Genomic DNA, 24389 nt, shown 5'->3' on the forward strand with positions numbered 1-24389 from the left:
CTACGAAAATCCTGCAGCTCTTTGGGCCTTGGCTTCAGAGCTTCTACAGCAAAGTCCCAATGATCAGAGGCAGCATAAAAGCTGTGCATATGCAGACCTTTCAGAATGAGTGGAAAAGCTCACTCCTGACATTTCTGCCTCCTTGACGACAGCAATAAATACACATCCACACAGTTGACCTTCATCTCATGTTGGCTCTGAGTCTCTTCACCAGCAAGGGCCTCTCAGGAGTCTCGCCTCCCCGTTCCCATGTTGCCAGTGTTTGAAAAAGTTGGACTTCTATTTCTATTGCCACTCTTTGAAACAGTTATAAAAAGAAAAAAAAAAAACCCTCAAACCACCATGACCTTCCCAAATCATAGATTGCACAATCTGTAATAACAGTCCTTGAGATCTGGGCCAAAGAAAGGGCTTTCTCGAAACTTCTGTTTGTGTTCTGGTTCCCTGGCAACAATATCCCCAATAGACGAATGCATGTACTTTGCAGGGGATTCCACACTTTTTTGTATGACACAAAAACTGAAACCACACTTTTTTTTTTCAAATATCATAGCAGCCAAAAATGAAGTGTAGAAACTTGAGTTCTAAGCCAACTCAGAACAAATGTGACGTTCAGCGTAGAACCTGAATTTTTGTGCCCAGAGGTTTCTCTTTTTGACCGTTGACTTAAATGTTGCCATATTTGTCTCAAACATTACATATCCAAGGACTTGTTTTGTGTGAATGCACTGTGTACTCAGAAGAACAGAGGAAGCAGTGCCAGGCGGCAGCAGCATTGTCTCACAAACAGAACAGATCTGGTGGAGGACAGTAACTACCACTTATAAGAGTTAGTAGAATTTGATAATCTGTAGATCAGTAATGACAATAATATACTTTGTCCCTGATTTTTTTCTCCTGCTAGTTTCACAGGCTACTCAAATATAGACTATTTTGACCCTGTGTACCAAAATAATGAAATTGAAAGAATGCAGGATAAATAATATAGATTTTACCACCTAAATGTAATCTTAAATTTGTCTGAAGGTATTAATTATGATAAAAATAAACTATCTTGCCATATAAAGAGTGAATGAAAATATGATTAAATGCTTAGTGCACCGGTTTAATTGACATCTCATTCACTATTACAGTTGTTGATGTTATCATTTTAAAACATGACTCAACATATGTAATTTAACAATATGATCTTGAGAAGTGAAGCCAGCTGGACTTCCTGGGTCCAGTGGGGACTTGGAGAACTTTTCTGTCTAGCTTGAAGGATTGTAAATGCACCAATCAGTGCTCTGTGGCTAAAGGTTTGTAAACGCACCAATCAGCACTGTGTAAAAACAGACCAACTGGCACCCTGTAAAACAGACCAATCGGCACCCTGTAAAACAGACCAATCGGCACCCTGTAAAACAGACCAACCAGCACTCTGTAAAGTGGACCAACCAGCACTCTGTAAAATGCACCAATCAGCAGGATGTGGGCGGGGCCAAATAAGGAAATAAAAGCTGGCCTCCAGAGAGGCAGCAGCAATGCCCTCTGGTTGCCTTCCAGGCGGTGGAAGTCTTGTTCTTTTGCTCTTCACAACAAATCTTGCTGCTGCTCGCTCTTTGGGTCTGCACTACCTTTATGAACTATAACACTCACTGCGAAGTTCATAACTATAGTTATGAACTATAACACTCACTACCTTTATGAACTATAACACTCCAGCTTCACTGCTGAAGCCAGTGATAACTTGAACCCACTGGGAGGAATGAACAACTCTGAAGGCGCCACCTTTATGAGCTGTAACACTCACTGTGAAGGTCTGCCGTTTCACTCCTAAAGTTAGTGAGACCACAAACCCACCAGGAAGAATGAACAACTCCGGAGGCGCCACCTTTAAGAGCTGTAACACTCACTGTGAAGGTCTGTGGCTTCATACCTGAAGTCAGCAAGACCACGAACCCACCAGAAGGAAGAAACTCTGGACACATCTGAACATTTGAAGGAGCAAACTCCGGACACACCATCTTTAAGAACTGTAACACTCACAATGAGGGTCTGCGGCTTCATTCTTGAAGTCAGGGAGACCAAGAACCCACCGGAAGGAACCAATTCCGGACACAATCTCATGTCTCATCCCAATAATTTTCTTAAATGAGCATTATCATTCCCTTATTATGGATGAGAAAACTGAGGAAGGCGCCTGAGACAAGTTAAGTAACGTGTCCAAACTTACAAATCCACTAAGCAATGGAATCAGAACACAAAACTCAGTGTGTGATGTCATACTCAAAGGCCTTGCAATAAGTAGCATGACGATGCCTGAAAGCAAATATTTTTTCCCCACAACTTTTCCTTGCAAAAAAAGGTCAAATGATATTGCAATGCAAAGAAGGTCAGAACTTACAGTAGGTAATTTTATAAATTCCCGTAATAATAAATGTTTTTAAAGAGATATGTGCAATCTTTCCCAAGTAAATGATGATCCAGTTTCAAAGGCTTCCCACTAAATGACACCATTCATTCTTTCTTCAGGTTCAAGTAGCAATAATATGTGGGTTGGGGAGGAGGAGCGCATTGCTTGGCAAAAGACAAGTTCAAAATAGCTGATGTTATTTGCAATCCTTAAACACAATTTCTGCTTTATTACTCATTTATGAAGTGCTGTTCTGGAGCTGCTATATGTTGCTGATGGAATCCACCAATCTGGGAGAAACCACGGAGATCATCTAGTCAGTTACCAAGGTTTAGAGTGAAAGGGTAGCTGCCCCCAGAACAGCTTGGCCGGGCTGGGGTGGACCATGGGAATGGGGTGGAGCGTGTGAGGATTTGGGATAGTTTAGTTGTTTTGCTTCCCCTAAACTAAGGACCCAGGCTGGCTGGATGCAGGATTTGCCTTGTGAGGGGCCTGCAGCAAGGGATCTTGTAATCACAGAAAACAACCTTGAGGCTCAGATTTGGGCAGAGTTTAAAGGGTCACAGAACACCACTGCTATGGACGTGGTGCTGCCCACATGTGTCCATTTCCCCGGGTGGAGTCCACTCCCTGCAGAGGGAAGGTTAGAGGTTGGAGGAGGTGAGGGAAGGAATCAGGGAGAGGCCTGCAATGTAGGTCCCTGGAGGCTCTTTGAGCTTTTCCCTGCAAGAGCCCTGTGTACCAAAATAATGAAATTGTAGGCATGCAGGTTTGAATAATATTTCTAAATAGAAGTATGACTGTTGAACTTGGAAACTCCCTACAGAAAACATGTTTTCTCTGTCTTTGAGGGATTTCATAAAGAAGCTTTCAGTAGCCTTAGGCATGACTACTTATTTCAGGGGAGATTAGGACAGTTATCTTAGTCTCATTTCTTTCCTTGTATCTTTTTATACTAAACTTTGTTTAGAAGTCTTCAATCATTTCAAAAATATCTGAGGAGAGGGAAAATAGATTGATCAAATGATTGATTTCTCCTGAAGAATTGTAAGCACGGGATTTCCACTGGGAAACCATTTTTTAATTTGATTGAAATTAGTAGCTTAAAAGGAAACTGATAAGGTTAATCAAAGTGGAAAGATGACAAGATTGGCTAACTTCTCTGGGTTAAGATGAAAGATAGTATCCTTTTGTATACAGGAAATTAAAATTTATATTACACAGAAACTCCAAAATTATGGCTTTTTTGGATTTCTTTCTCGTTGATGATGTACTAAGGGGAAACACATCAGTATTTAGATCTAGGCCATCTTAGTCAGATGCCTATGACAGTCTTAACTTTGAATATTTATATGACATCTTGAATAGGAATGTAAAGGTCATTTTATAGCGGTCAACCGCATTGATTTCTAAGCTTCTTGTATCTGTTTTCGAAGTCACTGACTTCATGCAATGACTTATTCTTTCACTCTCTTTTATTGTGTCTCTACCATTGAAACCCGACACTCTACTTTATATCCACTGCTGTATAGAAATTAGTCGAATAAAATGGATTATCACAAAATATGGGGCAAGGATGAAGTCTCCATGGAACATGAAACTTTCTAAACCTTTATTGACTCTCCAACGCTAAAAATCGTTATGACTTAACTCCCTGATTCTTGGGTTTACCTATTTCTTCCTGATGTGATACCTGGCCCTGTATTTGCTGCTAGTTTTCTCAACAGTAGACCTTTTCTATTTTCATGAAAATCTTATCCTTGACCAACCATCCTCTAAACCTCAAGATGACAAATAGGAAGTAATAATTACAAGATGGAATACAGAAGGTTTACAAATGTGCACTCCTTGAATACCACACAAATAGTTGTTACCATTTTGTACCTACCTGGGAGTTTGGCCACCTCATTTATCAGGAAAAGAATGAGGATATATTAGCTTCTTAGGGCTAATGTAACTAAGTACCACAAACTGGGTGGCATGGGACAACAGAAATTTATTCTCTTTATTCTGGAGGCTAGAATTCCAAAGTCAAGGTGTTGGCAGGGTCATCCCTCTGAAGGCTCTAGAGAAGACCCTTCCTTGCTTCTTCTAGCTTCTGTTGATTGATGGCTGTCTTTGGCTTTCTAAGCCTTGTAGATGCATAACTCCAATTTCTGCCTCTATCCACACATGACCTTCTTCCTTCTTGGTGTCTGGGACCAAATTTCCCTCTTCGTATAAGAATACCAAGAATATTGGATTTCAGTTCCACCCCAATCCAGTATGACCTCATTTTAACTTGATTACATCTGCCAAGACCCTTTCCTCCAAAAAGGCCACAGTCACAGGTTCCTGGTAGGTGTAAGTCTCGGGGGACAGTGTTCAACCCAATACAGGGACAACTCTCTCCTCTCCTGGAGGCACGATGTTTTGTCCTCTTCTTCCTTTTTACTCTCTTTTTTCTTCCTTCTTTTTTCTCAGGGAAATTTTATGTTCCTTGGCCTTTATATTACTTGATTTTCTTCTTTGATTTCGTCTCTTGATCACTCCAGTTTGTGTCTCCATCCTCACAGAATACATGCTATCTGACCAAATCCCTCAGAAAAATTCATCTGCACATGCTTCATTTCCTTATGAATTTGAGGAGCTGCACCCTTAGCCTTGTGTCCAGAGAGGACTAGTGACCCTAGTAGGACAGGTGCCTATCACTTGGCCACATACCTGTGAAATGTTGGGGAATTAACTGTTAACATCAAACCAGGAATTACTGACTTTTTGTGGTTCTCATTACATGCCAGTCAACTTTGGACAACTTTGGCCATTTTAGGGAGCACATATTCCTGTCCACTTCCCCACCGTCCCTGACCTGAAAGTTTCTGTTCAAAATCCTTGTAATTACATTTTTTTATGTTTCATAGATGTATCAGAAGTGAGGCTTGTATACTCACTCCAGGAAATAGTTCACTTTGCCTTGGGTTGGGGCTTCCCCAGATTCTGAGCTCTTAGTTACCAATTCACATCACACCTGCCTTACCAAAAGAGTCCTTGCTGGCAGTTTCTCTTCTGTGTCTTCCCTTCCTCCACAAGCTGCCTTTTTTTTTTTTTTTTTTTTTTTTTTGAGATGGAGTCTCTCACTCTGTCGCCAGGCTGGAGTGCAGTGGTGTGATCTCAGCTCACTGCAACCTCCACTTCTTGGGTTCAAGTGATTCTCCTGCCTCAGCCTCCTGAGTAGCTGGGACTACAGGTGCTTGCCACCACGCCCAGCTAATTTTTTATATTTTTAATAGAAACAGGGTTTCACCGTGTTTGCCAGGATAGTCTCCATCTCCAGACCTTGTAATCTGCCTGCCTCAGCCTCCCAAAGTGCTGGGATTACAGCCATGAGCCACCGCGCCCAGCCCACAAGCCGCCTTTTTACACAATGAAGGCAAACTGGCCTCACCAGTGAGGCACATCTCAAGGTCTTATAGAACAGAAAGAGTTTTTATTTTTAAGTTATAGAAAAAAGCTATTAAAATATAAATTGACCATTTTAATGAAGCATGTGAACATCGTCACTAATTATATTTAAAAATTAATTCTCTTTCACTGTGTCTTGGCTTTTGGCTTTGTTTTAACAGCAACTGTTGATTTCCCAGGCATTTCCTTTAGGAATGAAGGGATAAGGGTGGGAGAGTGTCGGTATTGTATCACTTCTCTCTTCCTTTTCTCCCATCCTCTTTGGGCTTTAGCCATGTCAGTTTCAAGACGTTATTCCTACTGATGCCATCAGTTTATGACATATAGTTTCAGGAAAATGCCAGCCAGCAAAGCACTGACTGAATTTGAGCAGTCGCCGGGCAATACAGCATTTACTTTTTAAATTTTTTGCCTTGGATTCCATCTAGCTGTTTCATTACTGGTTTGCTTTTATTAAAGCTCTTATTAAAAATACGAACTTAAAGATAGTACTTACATGGGAGATTATTATTAAATGTTTCAGTACTGGAATTTTATAACTCATGGCTTGTTTTGGACAAAAACCAAAACAATATTAGCGAAGTTCTTTTATGAAGGTATTTTAAGTTATCTACACAAGTAAGCAGGTTTAGCAACAGCTTGTAACTCTTGGTTGTTATGAGTTCAGCAGATCAATGTGCTTCCTGCAGATAAAGCAAGCACTTCCTTTCAGCTGATGACTGAGAGTTTGGAGGAAAATCAAGTCAAACAGATGATCAGTCACCAGTACTAAAACTTTTATAAAGATTAACTCTTTAAAACTGAAAAACACAGGCTTCTCTTCAGGGCATTATTTTATTCCAGTTCAGCTGATGTCTAATGATGTATTCTGTTAGTTTTTGCCTCAAAGTCAATTAAAAGATTTTTGCTTTGTTTACATTTCCCAGGTTGCTATGGTGATTGTCTTCAGTGGAGGGACAGGAAAATAATGAGGGCAGCATTCAACATTGTTAGTTCCGTGCCTTTGAGCCGAGGTTCTCGGCAAGGCATAGGGGAGAGAGAACACAGAAGTGGAGGTCAGGATGGGGGAGGGTTGGTGTCAGAATAGGGTTTTGCACCCACATCTGCCATTCACTAAGTGATATGAGCATGTTCCACAGCTTTCTTGAACCTCACTTTGCTCACCTCTGCAATGGACCTGACATTATCCTTGTTACCTGCCTCATGTTGTCATGATTAATTTCAAATAAAATAATGCATTTCAAATAAAAATAATTCAAATAAAATAAAAGCACGTGAGAACTGAACTACCATAGAAATATGGATTGTCTTTTTAAAAATTTTTGTGCACCTCAATGAAAAATCAGTTTCTTACCTCTTCTCTAGCTATTCATGACAGCTTTTTAACCAGTAATTCCTCTTCTAGCTCCAAGTCTTTGTCTCAAATCTGGGGATAAAGTCTTGTGAGGATACAAAACACAGCCAGGTGTGGTGGCTCATACCTGTAATTCCAGCACTTTGGGAGGGAAAGGTGGGTCACTTGAGCCCAGGAGTTCAAGACCAGCCTGGGCAATATAGCAAGATCCTGTTTCAAAAGAAAAGATTTAAAAAAAAATGTAAAGATAGAATACACAGCATGTATGAAAGGATTATGATATGCACAACATTTAGCTAAAAACTTTGGATTGTTTCATTTATTCTATGTAACAACCCTATGAAGTAAGTATTCATACTGCTATAGATGAAAGAAACGTTAGATTACTTATCTAGGAACTATCACAGCCAGGTTAGAAACCCATTTGTCTGAACTACAGCCCATGCTTCCTCTGTTACACTATAATGTTTCCAAAAGTTTTGCAATCTAACATGCCAATTAAGCAGTTCTAAAATCATGTCTACTCCATGAAAACTTTCTCTTACCAAAGTGACAAAGAGCCACTGTGTCTATTTCTCTCAAAACTCTTTATTCCTCATGTCACTGTTCCCTTCTTGGTTGGTGTTTTCATCTTTTTCATTTTTGAGACGGAGTCTTGCTCTGTCGCCCAGGCTGGAGTGCAGTGGTGCGATCTCGGCTCAACGCAACATCCACCTCCTGGGTTCAAGCGATTCTCCTGCCTCAGTCTCCTGAATAGTTGAGATTACAGGCGCATACCACCATGCCCATCTAATTTTTGCATTTTTAATAGAGACAGGGTTTCAGAATGTTGGACAGGCTGGTCTTGAATGCCTGACCTCAGGTGATCTGCCCACCTTGGTCACCCGAAGTGTTGGGATTACAGGTGTGAACAACCACACCTGGCTGGTATTTTCATCTTTTAAATTATCCTCTTTTATCTTCTTTTGAAAGGCTTTTCTAAATCATTGTCATGTATTTTAGATTACGAATGGCCAGTTTTAAAAACTTCTCTATTTCTTTTACATTTTATTGTTCATTCACCCAGACAGGTAACCGGACGACGACAAGGATGTTGGTGGTCTAAACATCCCTGCCTGTGTTATTTCCTGATGGGTACTGGTTGATATAACTTCTTTCCTCTCCAGACTTGTGTATTCTCCATCTGTTTTTCCCTTCCCTGTTTGTGATCCCTTTGTCATGCATCCAGAGTCGCAAATATGACTGGTAATGGCAGGATGAGTTATTTATTCTTATTTGTAACTTACCAGCGATTAACATATAAAGGATAGAATAGAATTCAGATTGTTTTCTTCAAATAAAAACTTATTGAAATTACTCTTAGTAAACTGAAGGAGAAGCAAAAAGGGTTTAATAACTTGCAAGAAGACGTGGGCAATAGCACTTTTTATGTCTATAAATGTCTTTTTTTCAAGAGATATTAAATACACTTGGCTTCTATAGCACTGCTTGTATTATGGGCAGATGCTCAATAAACACTTATGAGTGAATGAATGAATAAATAAATGGAATTGGGAAGCTATTTTACCTCTTCCAAATTTTAGAAATACAAAGAGAGTTAAGTTTCTACCATAATTACCAGAATTACAACGTGCAGGTTTGTTACATATGCATGCATGTGCCAGGTTGGTGTGCTGCACCCTCCTAGTACTTTATAATTTTCACCAAAAAGTACCACTAAATTAATCTATCCTATTTTGCATTTGCTGTGAACTTTTAATTCAAATGTTTACTTTTGATATGTTAATCCTCAGAGGTAGTGAGATCATGAAGGAGAAAAAGAAAACTTCAGAGATTTCAAGCCCTAACAGTTTCTTTCCCTCTTTCTCATAACCATACAATATTTTTCCCGACAGAGTATCACTTATAAAATTGAAATTTCTCAGCTAGGCGTGGTGGCTCTCACCTGTAATCCCAGCACTTTGGGAGGCCAAGGGGGGTGGATCACCTAAGGTCAGGAGTTCGAGACCAGCCTGGCCAACATGGTGAAACCCCATCTCTACTAAAAAAAAGAAAAGAAAAAGAAACTTTTTTAAAAAACATACGCACATGTGCTATTAACAAGACATGTTTAAAAATAAAATTTTGCTCTGTTTATTAAACAAACCTTGTTTATTATTTGCTTTAAATCCTAGGAAAAAAGACATTGTGGGTCCATATAACTGTACTGTACTTTTTTAAAAACATTACTGAATGCCACGAATCTGTATTACCATTCCAGTTTGCAGCGACTAATTTAAGGGTATTAGTATCCTGTTATTTGCCAAGGAATTCACAAGGAAACGTAAAACAATTGGAAAAGACAATGGAAAAATGTTACACAGAGTTTTATATGAATCAACTAAGATAAAAAAATTGAATCAGATTGGCTGATGAATGAATGCTAAATAAAAATGCAGAAGTGAGCTATCTAAACTTTCATTTCCTTCTTATCTTTTATATGATGTGGCCATAAAGTTATTTTCTTCTAGATTTTTTCCATTGGATAATTTATTTGATACCACTGATAGAACCACCTGAGCTGAAAATGCAAGTTGAGAAAAAAATTTCACTAACAGGCTTTGCTTACCTATAATGTATTTTAGTAAAAGGTGGTACATCTTTTTTTTTTTAATAAGAAGAAAATATTTCCCGTGAATTTTTATTTTAAAAGTGAATTGTGATTTTTTTTTATTATTGTACTTTAAGTTTTTGGGTACATGTGCACAACGTGCAGGTTTGTTACATATGTATCCATGTGCCATGTTGGTGTGCTGCACCCATTAACTCGTCATTTAGCATTAGGTGTATCTCCTAATGCTATCCGTTCCCCCTCCCCCCACCCCACAACAGCCCCCAGAGTGTGATGTTCCCCTTCCTGTGTCCATGTGTTCTCATTGTTCAATTCCCACCTATGAGTGAGAACATGCGGTGTTTGGTTTTTTGTCCTTGCGATAGTTTACTGAGAATGATGATTTCCAGTTTCATCCATGTCCCTAAAAAGGACATGAAGACATCATTTTTTATGGCTGCATAGTATTCCATGGTGTATATGTGCCACATTTTCTTAATCCAGTCTATCATTGTTGGACATTTGGGTTGGTTCCAAGTCTTTGCTATTGTGTATAGTGCTACAATAAGCGTACGTGTGCATGTGTCTTTATAGCAGCATGATTTATAGTCCTTTGGGTATATACCCAGTAATGGAACATCTTAACACGAGTTACATGAGGCACTGTGTTGTACCACTCCAGAAGCATCGTGTTATAGAATGTCCTGTGAGCGGTGCTCCCTGGAGTTGGGCATTGGTACAGGAGATATGGACAATCTGTGATGATTTTGGCTTCAGGAATATTTGCCATGTGTTGTTGTAGTCGGACAAATATTTTCTCGTCTTTTATGATACTTGTGTTTTTTTAAGATTCACCATAGTCTCTAAACAATGTCAGCACATCTAATTTTAAACAGCTTTGTCGTAGGCTTTAGAAATAAAAGCGGGAACTTTATAGGACACAGGAAAGATATTGCTCTGTGCAATACATTTAAAGTCTGAAAACGCAGAGGTTTTCAAGTGCAAGGAGACTGAGAAGTCAAGAAGATAGTAGTGCTTTGAGCTAGAGTCAGATTTCTCTGCCGAATCAAGATTCTTGGAATTCTCAGTGCTTCTCAGTGCAGTGGGGAATTCTGCATGGAGATTTTTTTTTTTAACTCCTTAATTTTTAAAAGCTTTTCTTCTAACTCACTGTACAGGAGGAATTTTCATAGAGTGGACAGTAGACAAGATCTCAGACTTGGTGTCTTACTTTAGAAGCCACAGTAGTTTAATGTTATTCATGTGAAAAATGCACATTTATTCATAATGGAGTGAGGAGGCGCTGTTATTTTTATTTTTTATTATACTTTAAGTTCTAGGATACATGTGCACAAAGTGCAGGTTTTATGTGTATGCATGTGCCATTTTGGTGTGCTGCACCCATTAACTCATCATTTACATTAGGTATTCCTCCTAATGCTATCCCTGCCCCCTTCCCCCACCCCATGACAGACCTTGGTGTGTGATGTTCCCCACCCTGTGTCCAAGTGTTCTCATTGTTCAATTCCCACCTATAAGTGAGAATATGTGGTGGTTGGTTTTCTGTCCTTGTGACAGTTTGCTCAGAGTGATGGTTTCCAGCTTCATCCATGTCACTACAAAGGACATGAACTCATCATTTTTTATGGCTGCATAGTATTCCATGGTGTATATGTGCCACATTTTCTTAATCCAGTCTATCGTTGATGGACATTTGGGTTGGTTCCAAGTCTTTGCTATTGTGAATAGTGCCGCAGTAAACATACGTGTGCGTGTGTCTTTATAGTAGCATGATTTATAATTCTTTGGGTATATACCCAGTAATGGGATGGCTGGGTCAAATGATGTATCCAGTTCTAGATCCTTGAGGAATTGCCACACTGTCTTCCACAATGGTTGAACTAGTTTACAGTCCCACCAGCAGTGTAAAACTGTTCCTATTTCTCCACATCCTCTCCAGCACCTGTTGTTTCCTGACTTTTTAGTAATCACACATGAAAAGCCTTGATGAAGAATACGAGCAGGTAATTGGAAGAATTTACCAACCAATAAAGAATATTCAAAAAAAAAACAAAACAGAAAAAGAGGCGCGGAAACGTTAAGAAGAGTAAAAAACATTTTGTTAATCATCAAAAATTGCTGTTGGAAAACAAGATAATTTCTTTTCTAATTTTGTCTCTCATAAGCCTTCCTCAAATTTTACCTCTTCTGCAAAGTTTTCTCTTCCTCTCCATATTGAAATCTCTGTCTGAATTCCTGCAAACAATGTGAGAGCCTGTGCAGTATAGTAATGAAGTACTAAGATACAACCAGATCACCTCAGTTAGTGTCCTAGTATCAATTAACCTTGGAAAATCCATGCCACCTCTGCACTGATTTGGTCATTTAAGAAATGGATCCTCAGTACCTACCTCATGTGGTCCTTATGAGTATTGAAACAGAAAATACATGGAAAGCCCATTTGAGCACTCAATGAAAGGTGGCATTATTCTACTGTGTGCCGCAGGCTATAGCATTTGATTATTTGTTGTCATAGTCTGCCTGAATTGCTTTCTAAGGCATGACATATCAACATTCTTAAACACATGCTGTTGTCTTTTTCCTTGGTTGGATTTTTCTATATCCATTGTATTTTTTTAAAATATCAACATTCTTAAACACATGCTGTTGTCTTTTTCCTTGGTTGGATTTTTCTATATCCATTGTATTTTTTTAAAATATAAGTTTGCTGAGTTAGGACCTATATAATTTACTTGTTTATTTCCTACAGTCTTTGGTACAAAGCTAAGGATTTTTAGCACTTAAAATTCTAGTTCTTAGATCTGCACGGGACTGCGGAATAATATATTAGCTACAAGGACACTGAAGACCCATGAAGACCCAGGGACCTCAAGTTCATGACCATGGCTCACACAGTCCATTGTACTTCTGACTATGTTATGTAATTCTTACCTCATTATAATAAAGAAAATCTAAAATTAGAATGACTTTTTTTTTTAAAAATGTACAAAGGTTTGCTATGGTAAGAAAAAGGATCGAGCATTATTGTACTAAATTATATATAGTGTTTTTTTTTGAAAGGATAAACTTAATAAGTTGTAGCCATGATTTTTTTCTCATTGTTTTATAACTGCATAATTATAACTTTATTGTAACTTAACGGTTTTCTCCTAAATTAGGCATTGTATATTTTTGATGACCTTTCGGTGAGTTGAATTTGTGCATTATTTTCCACGGGCTGTTGCCCACTTTGAACTGACTGAGCCTTGCTGTTTTAACAGGTTGTGGTGGAGAGCTGTCTGGGGCCACAGGCTCCTTCAGCAGCCCCGGGTACCCCAACAGGTATCCACCAAACAAGGAGTGTATCTGGTACATTAGGACGGCCCCCGGGAGTAGCATTCAGCTTACCATCCATGACTTCGATGTGGAGTATCATTCAAGGTGCAACTTTGATGTCTTGGAGGTAGGAAGTGAGATGGTTTTTTCAGCACATTCCGAAGTTTGGGGTAGAACAGGAAATCCCTCTGCCAAGATTCCGAATTCTTTCCAGTAGTCAGCAGTGTTCTATTCTTAGACATTTTAATGAGCATCAGCCCTTCGGTGATCATTTGGTAGACATGGGATTAATATGTGGTTTGGGTTTTCCTGAAGCAATGCCTGTGGGCCTTGCTGCAGCTGAGTTAGGAGGTGATGCCAGGAAGCAGGAGCCCGGGACGAGTGAGTGAAGGAAAGGAGGAGGGGGAACCAGCAGAGGGAGCCTCTGGGGGCAACTTGGGCTCCATCCGCTGGGACCCTCTGAAGGACCACAGTGGAGGCACTGGTCCCCCAACTCTGGTTCCCGTTGGTAAGGACTGCGCTTGGGATGGCTAACACCTCACACTTGCAGTCTGAGAAAGCTCCAGCAGAAACAGCATTCGTGTGGCAGAGCATAGAGACTGGGCACTGCCAACAAGCATAGGGACGGCCTACCAGGGCTGCCGCTGCTCTTCAAGGGGCCGCCAGGGCCATCTGCCGCAAAGGGCTTTTGTAAAAAAATGGCCACCTAGGTAACATGAGGCATTTGAAGATGAAAATTTTCCCAGCGCTACTGCAAAGGGTGTATCTTGGATCATTAAAATAGTCTTTGAGAATCTTGAGCCCAAAAGTTTATTATAATCAATTTTTAATGGCAGGAATCTAGTCATTAGAATATGTGTGTGTGTGTGTGTGTGTATGTGTATATATATATATATATATATATATTTTTTTAATATATAGCTTTAAAATATTTGGTTACAGTTTATAAAATTATATAAATATAATTTGTTATAATTATATACCATACTACATAATTACATTATTTATGTAATATTCTTATATAATTTTATAACATATATAGATATGTCCCAGATATATGTAATATGTAGTATATTATATACTTACATTATAAATTATAATTAATAATTACAATAATTAATATTTATTATAATAGATTATTATATTATTATATATTTTAATGTAAGTATATAGTATACTACATAATTATGTAATATGTTATATATAATTACATGTATGTAACACATTTATTATGTATAATTTGAACTTAGACCTCTCTGCAAACTTTAATGTCTTCCAAATACACACAAAAATCCTGTCACCTCAGCTCTAGGGACTGCTGTAGCACAGCATGACAAGGATTCTATATCCAGTAGAACCTAAATTCCATGAGGCTAGATGTTTGTTTGCTTTGTTTTACTGCTATATTCCCAGCTCCACAGAGTACCTAGCAAAGAGTAAACACTCAATAGATGTTTGTGCAATGAATGAAAGCATCAAAGTCTCTGATTGTCACACCGTAATAATGCACATTCAGGGCCCTTTACAAAGGAATTTTTACCTCCATGTTCTCATTTAAATATTAAATCGTTCCATGAGGTAAGAGGGGAATTTTATTCCCATTTTACAGTGGTCAAAACTAAGGCTCAAAAAGATTAATGGGCTTTTCCATGACCACGTGGAAGAGGAGTGGAAGAGCTAATAACTGAAGCCAGTCACTGCTCAACACTCCAGTAAACCCTGAGACCATAGATGGGTGCAGGGTGCAAGGGGTCAATATGATTAGTATGAACGTTACAGGAAACTTTAACAAATACTTTAATTATAAAACAGGCTGTTACCTTGAAAAGAAATGGAGTCATCCCCTCAGTGAGAGTCACTAGGAATTACTTTTAGTAATTCATCACTAAATCATTCAATCACTACTTTTAGTAATTCATCACTTTTAGTAATTTAGTAAAGTCATCCTTCTCAGTGAGAGTCACTAGAAATTACTTTTAGTAGCTATAAAAGATTTCCCATTTCTAGCTCTGATTTCATTTACTATAGCTCTACAGACAATTTACTATTGTAATTGTAAATGAAATCAGATAGAACTGGAAAGTCTTCATGGAAGGACTGCTGCCAAGCCATGACTCCATCTCAGAGGAGAAACAAGGTGCCTCCTGAAATTCACACTCACGGCACAAAGTAGGACTAGAATCCACGTGCAGAATGTTCAGATGGTCTCGCTCACCAGCGAGGATATCACTTGGTTGCAAAAAACCCCTTGTCATTTACAAAGGGCTGGCGGTGGATCTTCCACAGCTACGTGCAATGTTCCAAACCCTTTATTTTCATACTCCAGAGCGCATGTGATTGTTGCCCACTTGGCAAAATATAAATGGGCCAATTGTGTTGCGGGTTGTGTCACACCCATTATGGGAGAAAGTAGAGACAGGGGCTGTTCCCTGCAAGCAGGCCTGGGGCCTGAGGGACGAAATCAGGGACTCCAGACAGAAGCAGCTTTCAAGGAAAGCCCTATGCCTGACAGAAATGGCTGTGAGAAGACGCACAGTCGGCTTGGGGCTTATTTTTATTATTGACAAGCTGACATTGCAGTGGCCTCCCATATTCCACCAAAAGCAGGGTTTGGGGGACTATTTTGAGGCCCTTAAATATTTGGGGAAAGTTTTTTTCTGAAAGCTAAAATGAGCAACCCTCTGACATTTTGTTCAAAAGCCTTGTTTTGCTTTTCTGCAAATGCTCAACTCATTTGGAAAATGCTGTAATAAAATTGGGCTAATGGTGGTGGAATGGTTTTTTTCACCCCTCCCTAGCTGCTGATAACATGTTAGTAGTGGGTTTAAAAGTTTGTTACCCATGATGGGCATGTGATCTAGAAACTTTGCTGACTTTCTCAGCCTGCACGTGAGTGTAGTCAAGTGGGGCCTTACAGTCACTAAGTATTGAGCTTACCTGGGCTTCACAAAATTTATTCAGGAGCCATTTTTCCCCTGAAAAATCAGAGTCCAGAAAGTAGCCCATTGCAAAAAGCAGCAGCTGTTTGGTTACTCATACCCCCGGAATGCTGACTTGATTGTAACAATAAATGGAGCTAACAGAGCAGAAAGAAATGTTCAAAACAGATTAAAACCATAGGCTTTGAAATGTTCTCCATCCTGAGCATTCGCTAAAACACATTTTTAAGTCTCTGATCATCAGACCACTTCTTTTTCCCCCAAAGTTTAGTCATATGCTGTAGTTGAATGAACCACGCCCTGAAATTCTTTCCATCTTTTTCTTCTTTTGAAGAGTCATGTGTTAACTATCGGTTTTATTTGTGGAAGCCAGAAGGACCATTGTTTCGGTCATGGAAACACTCTGCCTGATTTTACTTTAATCTCTGAGAAAGTCTTTAGAGAGATTCCAAACTGGCATTAGGCAGAAAAGGAAATCCACTCCTTGGAGCAGCAAACCAGGACAACTGCTTGGTGTCGACAGTTAGCTCGGTCTGGCCTCTCTGCAATAGGCTTTTGTGAGCTCAGCCTTGCAAGAAGGGAAGCAAATAATGTCCAAAGTGGCAGTGTTTATTCTTCTAGAGGCTTCTAGGCCCAGCCAACTCATACCCACTATGTTTGTTATCTCAAGGGGATGTTTGAGCAGAGAAAACAAAGAATATTTTGCCGACCTGCGAGTTTTCTTTGTTAGAACTTAACACTTGCGTTCAGTGGTCTCTCCAAATATGTGCTGTTGATTGGGCTTGGGTGATTGGGAGCACATGCTGTCAGTTTCATGCTGTGGGGACTGTGCCCTAGGCGAGGGGGTAGGGAGATGGTGAAAATGGGAAAGAAAGCTGGCTCTACACACCAAGCAAGCTTGCTTCTGCCATTTGCATATGTGTACGTGTCAGGGGCCACACAGGGCTCTTCCTGAAGTCCTGCTTTTGATGGGACTTGTGGGGGGAGTGCACAAACATCAACTCCTCCTAATAAAAATAAGCCTGAAGCAGTTGGTATGCTTCATTCCTTTGCAATTACTTTCCTTGTGCTCAGCCCTCTGTGGAACAGCAGTTTCATTCATTTTGGCCTTTCCCGGATGGCTGGGGGGAATTAATCAGACAAAGAAATCATTATAGATTCAAATCACACACTCCTCCCCAAAGTAGGCTTCTTGTTCTCACTCTGTCTCCCCAGAGAACACTTGAGTGATTTTCCTATCAGTCAGCAGTGGGCTGTGAGGGTGGGCAAGGGCCGGGAGTGCTGAGGAATGGGGGCAGAGTGCCCCGAGGTGGGGGAAAGGCACAGAGGGAGGGTGGGAGGGCGGGAGGGCGCTGTGCCCAGATCCCCCTGAGAGCCGCCTTCCTGGCTCTGGCCCTGAGTGCCTGTACATGGAGGGCTGGGGTTGCAGTTGTGAAGGTCTCAGATACGAATGTCTTTGAAAACTGTCTCCCAAAGATGGTCTTTCTTTTAAAAATTGAAATTTGAAAAGACCTGAAAATGAGGAGTCAGCATCTTCTACTTGATTCCCATCCTCCCTTCACCACCCTCTGCAGCCCCACACATACACACAGGAGATAAACAGGACCCAGAGGAGACTGAGAAACCTGTTTGTGAGGCCTCCTGGAGGCCTGGCCTAGGCTATCCTTGCCTGCAAGATGCCCTCTGTGAGCCCAAGGGGACCCTTTCCAGGGGACTATGTCACTGGGGTATTGGATTCCAGTCAGACAGATAGTTTGGCAGATTTGGAGGAGCCTACATGGTCTGAAGTCATGTGTGATAGATCTAGAAGTGAAAGAAGAGAGTTCCCTGGCCACTCCCTCGCAGGACCTGCAACAGGGGTGTGGCACATCTGTTCAGCTGTGGTGCCCTCAAACCCCTTATGGGAGGGGGAGCACACAGATTGGCAGGTGCAGGAACCCAGGCAAGATGCTACCCACAGTAGGGTCTAGTGATGGGTGCCTGTGACTCTCAAAGCCCCCATGGGCAGGCTACAGTATTCTTTTAGCTCTGCCATCCACAGAGGGCTTAAGTGTTAACCAGCTCAGTGACTCTTGGTACCCGAGTTCTTGTCTGGCATCCAGGAAGAATCAGGTCACTCACGGACTTGAAGGATGGTGAATGTGAGGATTTTATTGGGTGATGGAGGTAGCTGTCAGTGGAATGGATGGGGAACTGGAAAGGGGATGGAGTGGGAAGATGATCTTCCCCATAGAGTTTGGCTGTGCTGCGGATGATCAACTGTCTGACCATCCCCAGCCAAACTCCTCTCAACATTCAGATGCTCCTTCTCTCTCCTTCTCTGCCACGTCACTCTTCTCCTCCTCTGCTCTTCTATTCATCTGCTCATCTGCTCATGGAGCCTGGGGTTGGAGGTTTATATGGGTACAGGATGTGCGGATGTGGCAGGCCAAAAGGCAACATTTGGGTGTGAAAACAAGAATGCCTGTTCCCATTTAGGGCCATGGGTTTCCAGGCTTCGGGATGGGGCCTTTGCCAGAGAACCTCTTCTACCCAGTGTTTCCCTATCTGCTGTCTATATCAGAAGGAGCCATCTGGAGACTAAGGCAGAGTCTAGGGCAATCCCTGAGCAGAAAAGTGGGATGCACTTAGTCAGGCTCTAGGGCGTGGGCAGGCACAGGGAGGGTGCATAGTGTCCCCTTCCCTAGGCTCCAAAACACACCCAGAGAGCTGATATTTCCACTCCTCCTGAAGAAGCGTACGCGTTATATTCAATGTGTGGTCTTAGAAAACATTCAGTTTGCAGGGTAGGTGGAAATAACTAAAAGTATAACTGGGATATTGGTAGCCTTCAGTGAACTCAACTTTCATAACAAAATGGCTTTATGCTAAGACTAATCATATGTGCCAGAGTTAGAAAATCAGACATTTCTTTTTTTAAAGGTCCCCCTAAAATTCAGAAAATCGACTTAATATTGTATAATCTGTAATGTTTCTGCTAGAGAAAGCAGGAAATCCCATGAACACATGAAAAGACAAAAAGAGGAGATAGAGAAGATTCTGGAATAATCTACTCCGTCCTCCTCTGCAATTCTGGCTGATGAAACAAGCAGGCATTTTATGGGTGATTGAACTTGTGTGTTCCTAAGGCACAGGGAGTGCCTTTGAAAACTCAGCTCAAGTTTATAGTGCATCCCCACCCAGGGAGGCTGAGATTTCAATCTCTAATAATCATAAACTCAAGGAGCTGGGGGTTAAAATGAGCCAGGGGAAGGGCCTGTAATTGCTTAAAACATTTTTTAAAGTCTTTTTTCCTACATCCCATGTTAGATCTATGGAGGCCCCGATTTCCACTCTCCCAGAATAGCCCAACTGTGTACCCAGAGATCACCTGAGAACCCCATGCAGGTCTCCAGCACTGGAAATGAGCTAGCAATTCGATTCAAGACCGACTTGTCCATAAATGGGAGAGGCTTCAATGCATCATGGCAAGCAGTCCCTGGAGGTGAGTGAAAAAAGGAGGTTTCCTAAAGTACTTAAGTCGAGCCCCGGTTAAATTTCGTGAAATGCTTGGGAAAACGTATGAAGGCTACACCCTGATTGATAACTTAGTGACATCCCAAAAGGAAGCCATCTGAGACCTGACATATACCCTTCCCTAAAATATGTGATAAAGTTTAACTTCCTAAGCATCACTACATATGTGAAAACAAGAATATAAGTGTGTAAGTCCATGGTGAGAGCAGAACAAGGGTGATCGGCCGAACCCACTCTCCAAGGGCTCATACCTCTTAACCAGCCTCCATACCTCATGTCATAGTACAGACCTTTGGATTCTTGGCAAATATCAAACTTGCAAACATTAAATTTGTGAATTCCAAGGAATTACTGTATGTTCTGTGGTGACTTTCTGCCCAAGATTTTAGGTAGTCTAAGTAAATTGCCTGTTGTATATTTTTAAACTATAACAACAAACTATGGCACAAAATAGTTTAACAGATGTTAGCATATACAACTACTAGAGATAGCCACATTTGCAGAATGCTTACTGCGTACCAGGCATTTTTCTAACTATTTTATGAGGATTATCTCCTTTAGTCCTTACAACCACCCTATGAGGGAAGTCCGCTTCATATCCTCACCTTACCAGTGTGGACACTGAAGTTTAGAAAGGTTAGTGACTCCCCCGAAGTTCCACAGCTAGAAAATGTCAAAGCACTTATGTGATCCCAGGCTACCTTATGGCCACACTTCTTCAACTCTATCGTAACCAGGGTAGCTATATCAGAGCTCTCCCCTAAAGTTAATTATGTAGGAATTTAAATACACACACACACACACACACACACACACACACACACATTTAGTGTTTAGATTACCCCTAAATGATTCTCCATTATTAGAAAATAGTGCCAAATTTTTCTATTATTGGTTTATATTATCATAAATCCAAGAAATGGTGGGTCATAGAGAAGACATTGCACTAACAGGTATTTGATAACATCAAAGGAATTTTTAAAAACCTAAGTAACTGTATATATCCAGAATATTAAATTTTTAAAGGGTAGATAGTAAATTATTTTTAAATGTATGCACTACTAGATTATCACAATTCTTGGAAGGAAACATGTTATTCTTCCTGTATGCTATATTTTTAGGGGACACTGAAGAAGCAGCGTTCCATGGCTTTGTGAAAACGTGATTTCATTTGCGTTTCCTTTTAATTATTTTTAAAAATAAATTTTGGCATCTGTATTTAAAGTGCTTGAAGTATTTCCTTAGTATCATCCGTGTCATCCCTTCTTATTCTGTTGGGATAAATGACTTAATGTGGATATCAAATTCTTCAATGTTTTTAGCACAGACTAACTAAAACTGATAGTCAAGCAAAGTAATGTATTGATCTATACAACCAGGTAATGGATTTTAGAGCATCCATGATTCCTCTCATGAAATAATTGTGTTCCCCACTTCCAGGTTGTGGTGGGATTTTCCAGGCTCCCGGTGGAGAGATTCATTCTCCAAATTACCCCAGTCCCTATAGGAGCAACACAGACTGTTCTTGGGTTATTCGGGTTGACAGAAATCATCGTGTTCTCTTGAACTTCACTGACTTTGATCTTGAACCACAGGACTCTTGTATTATGGTAAGTGATATAAATTTCAAGCATTGTCTCCAGTCAAACCCGGGTCAAAACACTGCCATATAAGCATATTTAGTGAATGTATTACTAAATACATTTAGTGAATGTATTACTAAATACATTTAGTGAATGTATTACTAAATACATTTAGTGAATGTATTACTAAATACATTTAGTGAATGTATTACTAAATACATTTAGTGAATGTATTACTAAATACATTTAGTGAATGTATTACTAAATACATTTAGTGAATGTATTACTAAATACATTTAGTGAATGTATTACTAAATTTTAAAGTCAAATCATAGGAAACCAAACTATTAGCAACTTAAAATATAAGGACATTTATTTTTTACCTAAAAACAAATCAGGAAGTAGATAATCTCTAGGTTTGTTTAGTAAGTCAGTTTCTGCTCTACCATTATTAGCCTGTTGGCTTTTCATTGTATTGTTACTTCATGGTCAAAAAATGGCTGCAGTGGTTTTTATCGGAATGTCCTACCTGAGTCTACCTCTGAAAAAAGGAAGAAGCAATAGTGTTAACTATTTCAGTTTTGTTTGTGTTTCTTTTAATAAGGAAAGCAAATTTTCCACAAAAGCCCCCGATATATCATTAGCCAGAACTGACTACAAAAGAGATCCAGAAAGTATCATGGAATAGATTTGTCATAAATGTTTTACATCAATTATTATTATTAAGCCTCTGGGATTTTCACAGGATTCTGCTTCTCTTGAGACCAGGATATCTTGATTTGCTACTTGAGCAAATGCATGTTCTGATAGAATAGTTGGGAGATGGGAGTGGAGGAGAAGGAATATGGCTATGAATTGGTCAGATGACAAAACAAGTTTCTGCTACTGAGATGGGACAGTTTCCTTGACTCCTTCACAGGACTTGTGATGGGGGTGGCTTATTTGCTTGGCTGCCTAGCTGAATTCAGGAGGGAGCACACGAACAGACGAATGCAGGAACCCGGGTGAACGAACCCTAGAACTGGCTGGTCCCTCCCCTCTGGTGGGAGCAGGCTCTGTGCAGGGCCCACGGCAGCGTCCAAACTTGTTACAATGCCCTTTTAGCTCTGCCATCTCGGAGAGGGTGTCTGCGACCCCCAGAGCCCCAAAGGGCATGTGTTACAATCAGTGCTCTTTTAGCATTTGCCGTCCATGGACAGCTAAGTGTTAACCAGCTCAGTGGAAGGTCAGGGTGACAGCCTTTTACACCCTGACCTCTTGGTACCCAAGTTCTTGTCCGGTGTCCAGGAAGAATCAGGTCACACGAACAAATTGAAGGGTAGCGAATGTGGAGAACTTTATTAAGAGGTAGAAGTGGCTTTCAGCAGGAAGCGGAGCTTGAAAGGGCTGGAGGAAGTGGGTTGCAGGAGTCTGGCCTTCCTTGGCTGAACTCCTCTCTCACCATAGTCTACGATGTCCAGCTCCTTCTTCTCCTCTTGACATTCAGACACTTCTCTCTTCTGTGTGTGTGTCTGCTGAGTCTGGGGCTTGGAGTTCTTATGGACACCGGATGGGGGCAGGGCAGGCCAAAAGGCAACATTTGGGTAGGAAAACAGGGGTGGTCCTCACTTTGAGCGGCAGATCCAGGCTTGAGGGTGGAGCACTCACCAGGTACCTCAACCTCTTCTGCCAAGCATTTTCCTGCCTCCTGTCCCATCACTACTATCAACACTTTTAATGCATTCCTACCTGAAACGAATGCTTTGCGCTTAATTTAAGAGTGAATGAAGTTTTATTTTGAAGGTTTCTTTTTTCTTTCTGTTTTTAAATTTTTTGGTTACTTGATTTTCTTTTATTATTATTATTATTATTATACATTAAGTTTGGGATACATGTGTAGAACCTGCAGGTTTGTTATACAGGTATACACGTGCCATGGTGGTTTGCTGCACTCATCAACCCGTCATCTACATAAGGTACTTCTCCTAATGCTATCCCTCCCTTAGCCCCCCACCCCCTGACAGGCACCGGTGTGTGATGTTCCCCTCCTCGTGTCCATGTGTTCTCATTGTTCAACTCCCACTTACTAGTGAGAATATGCGGTGTTTGGTTTTTTGTTCCTGTGTTAGTTTGCTGAGAATGATGGTTTCTAGCTTCATCCATGTCCCTTCAAAGTACATGAACTCATCCTTTTTTATGGCTACATAGTATTCCATGGTGTTTATGTGCCACATTTTCTTTATCCAGTCTATCATTGATGGGCATTTGGGTTGGTTCCAATTCTTTGCTATTGTGAATAGTGCTGCAGTAAACATACGTGTGCATCTGTCTTTATAGTAGAATGATGTATAATCCTTCGGGTATATACCCAGTAAAGGGATTGCTGGGTCAAATGGTATTCCTGGTTTTAGACCCTTGAGGAATTGCCACACTTTCTTCCACAATGGTTGAACTAATTTACACTCCCACCAACTGTGTAAAAGTGTTCCTATTTCTCCACAGCCTCACCAGCATCTATTTCTTGACTTTATTTTTTTATTTTTTGAGACAGAGTCTCGCTCCATCTCCCACACTGGAACTGGTGTGAGATGGTATCTCATTGTGCTTTTGATTTGCATTTCTCTAAGGACCAATGATGGTGAGCTTTTTTTTTCATAGGTGTTTTGGCTGCATAAATGTCTTCTTTTGAGAAGTGTCTGTTCATATCCTTTGCCCACTTTTTGATGAGGTTGTTTATTTTTTTCTTGTAAATTTGTTTAAGTTTCTTGTAGATTCTGGATATTAGCCCTTTGTCAGATGGATAGATTGCAAAAATTTTCTCCCGTTCTGTAGATTACCTGTTCACTCTGATGATAGTTTCTTTTGCTACGCAGAAGCTCTTTAGTTTAATTAGATCCCATTTGTCAATTTTGGCTTTTGTTGCCATTGCTCTTGGTGTTTAAGTCATGAAATCTTTGCCCATGCCTATGTCCTGAATGGTATTGCCTAGGTTTTCTTCTAGGGTCTTTATGATTTTAGGTTTTACGTTTAAGTCTTTAATCTATCTTGAGTTAATTTTTGTATAAGGTGTAAGGAAGGGGTCCAGTTTCAGTTTTCTGCATATGGCTAGCCAGTTTTCCCAACACCATTATTAAATAGGGAATCCTTTCCCCGTGGCTTGTTTTTGTCAGGTTTGTCAAAGATCAGATGGTTGTAGATGTGTGGCATTATTTCTGAGGGCTTTCTTCTGTTCCATTGGTCTGTATATCTGTTTTGG

The 24389-nt window shown here is 40.4% G+C and overlaps 1 protein-coding gene across 1 annotated transcript in view; it reads left to right on the forward strand.

Annotated features, from left to right (window-relative positions):
* The window catches only part of CUBN (cubilin), a 301694-nt gene that overhangs the window by 127435 nt on the left and 149870 nt on the right, over positions 1-24389 (forward strand). Inside the window, exons 29-31 of the mRNA XM_003257683.2 lie at positions 13062-13243; positions 19365-19539; positions 21012-21181. Of these exons, the coding sequence (XP_003257731.2) occupies positions 13062-13243; positions 19365-19539; positions 21012-21181 (527 nt within the window). The remainder of the gene's footprint in view (positions 1-13061; positions 13244-19364; positions 19540-21011; positions 21182-24389) is intronic.

Source organism: Nomascus leucogenys, chromosome 9 (genome assembly GCF_006542625.1).
Source record: "Nomascus leucogenys isolate Asia chromosome 9, Asia_NLE_v1, whole genome shotgun sequence".
NCBI lineage: Eukaryota > Metazoa > Chordata > Mammalia > Primates > Hylobatidae > Nomascus > Nomascus leucogenys.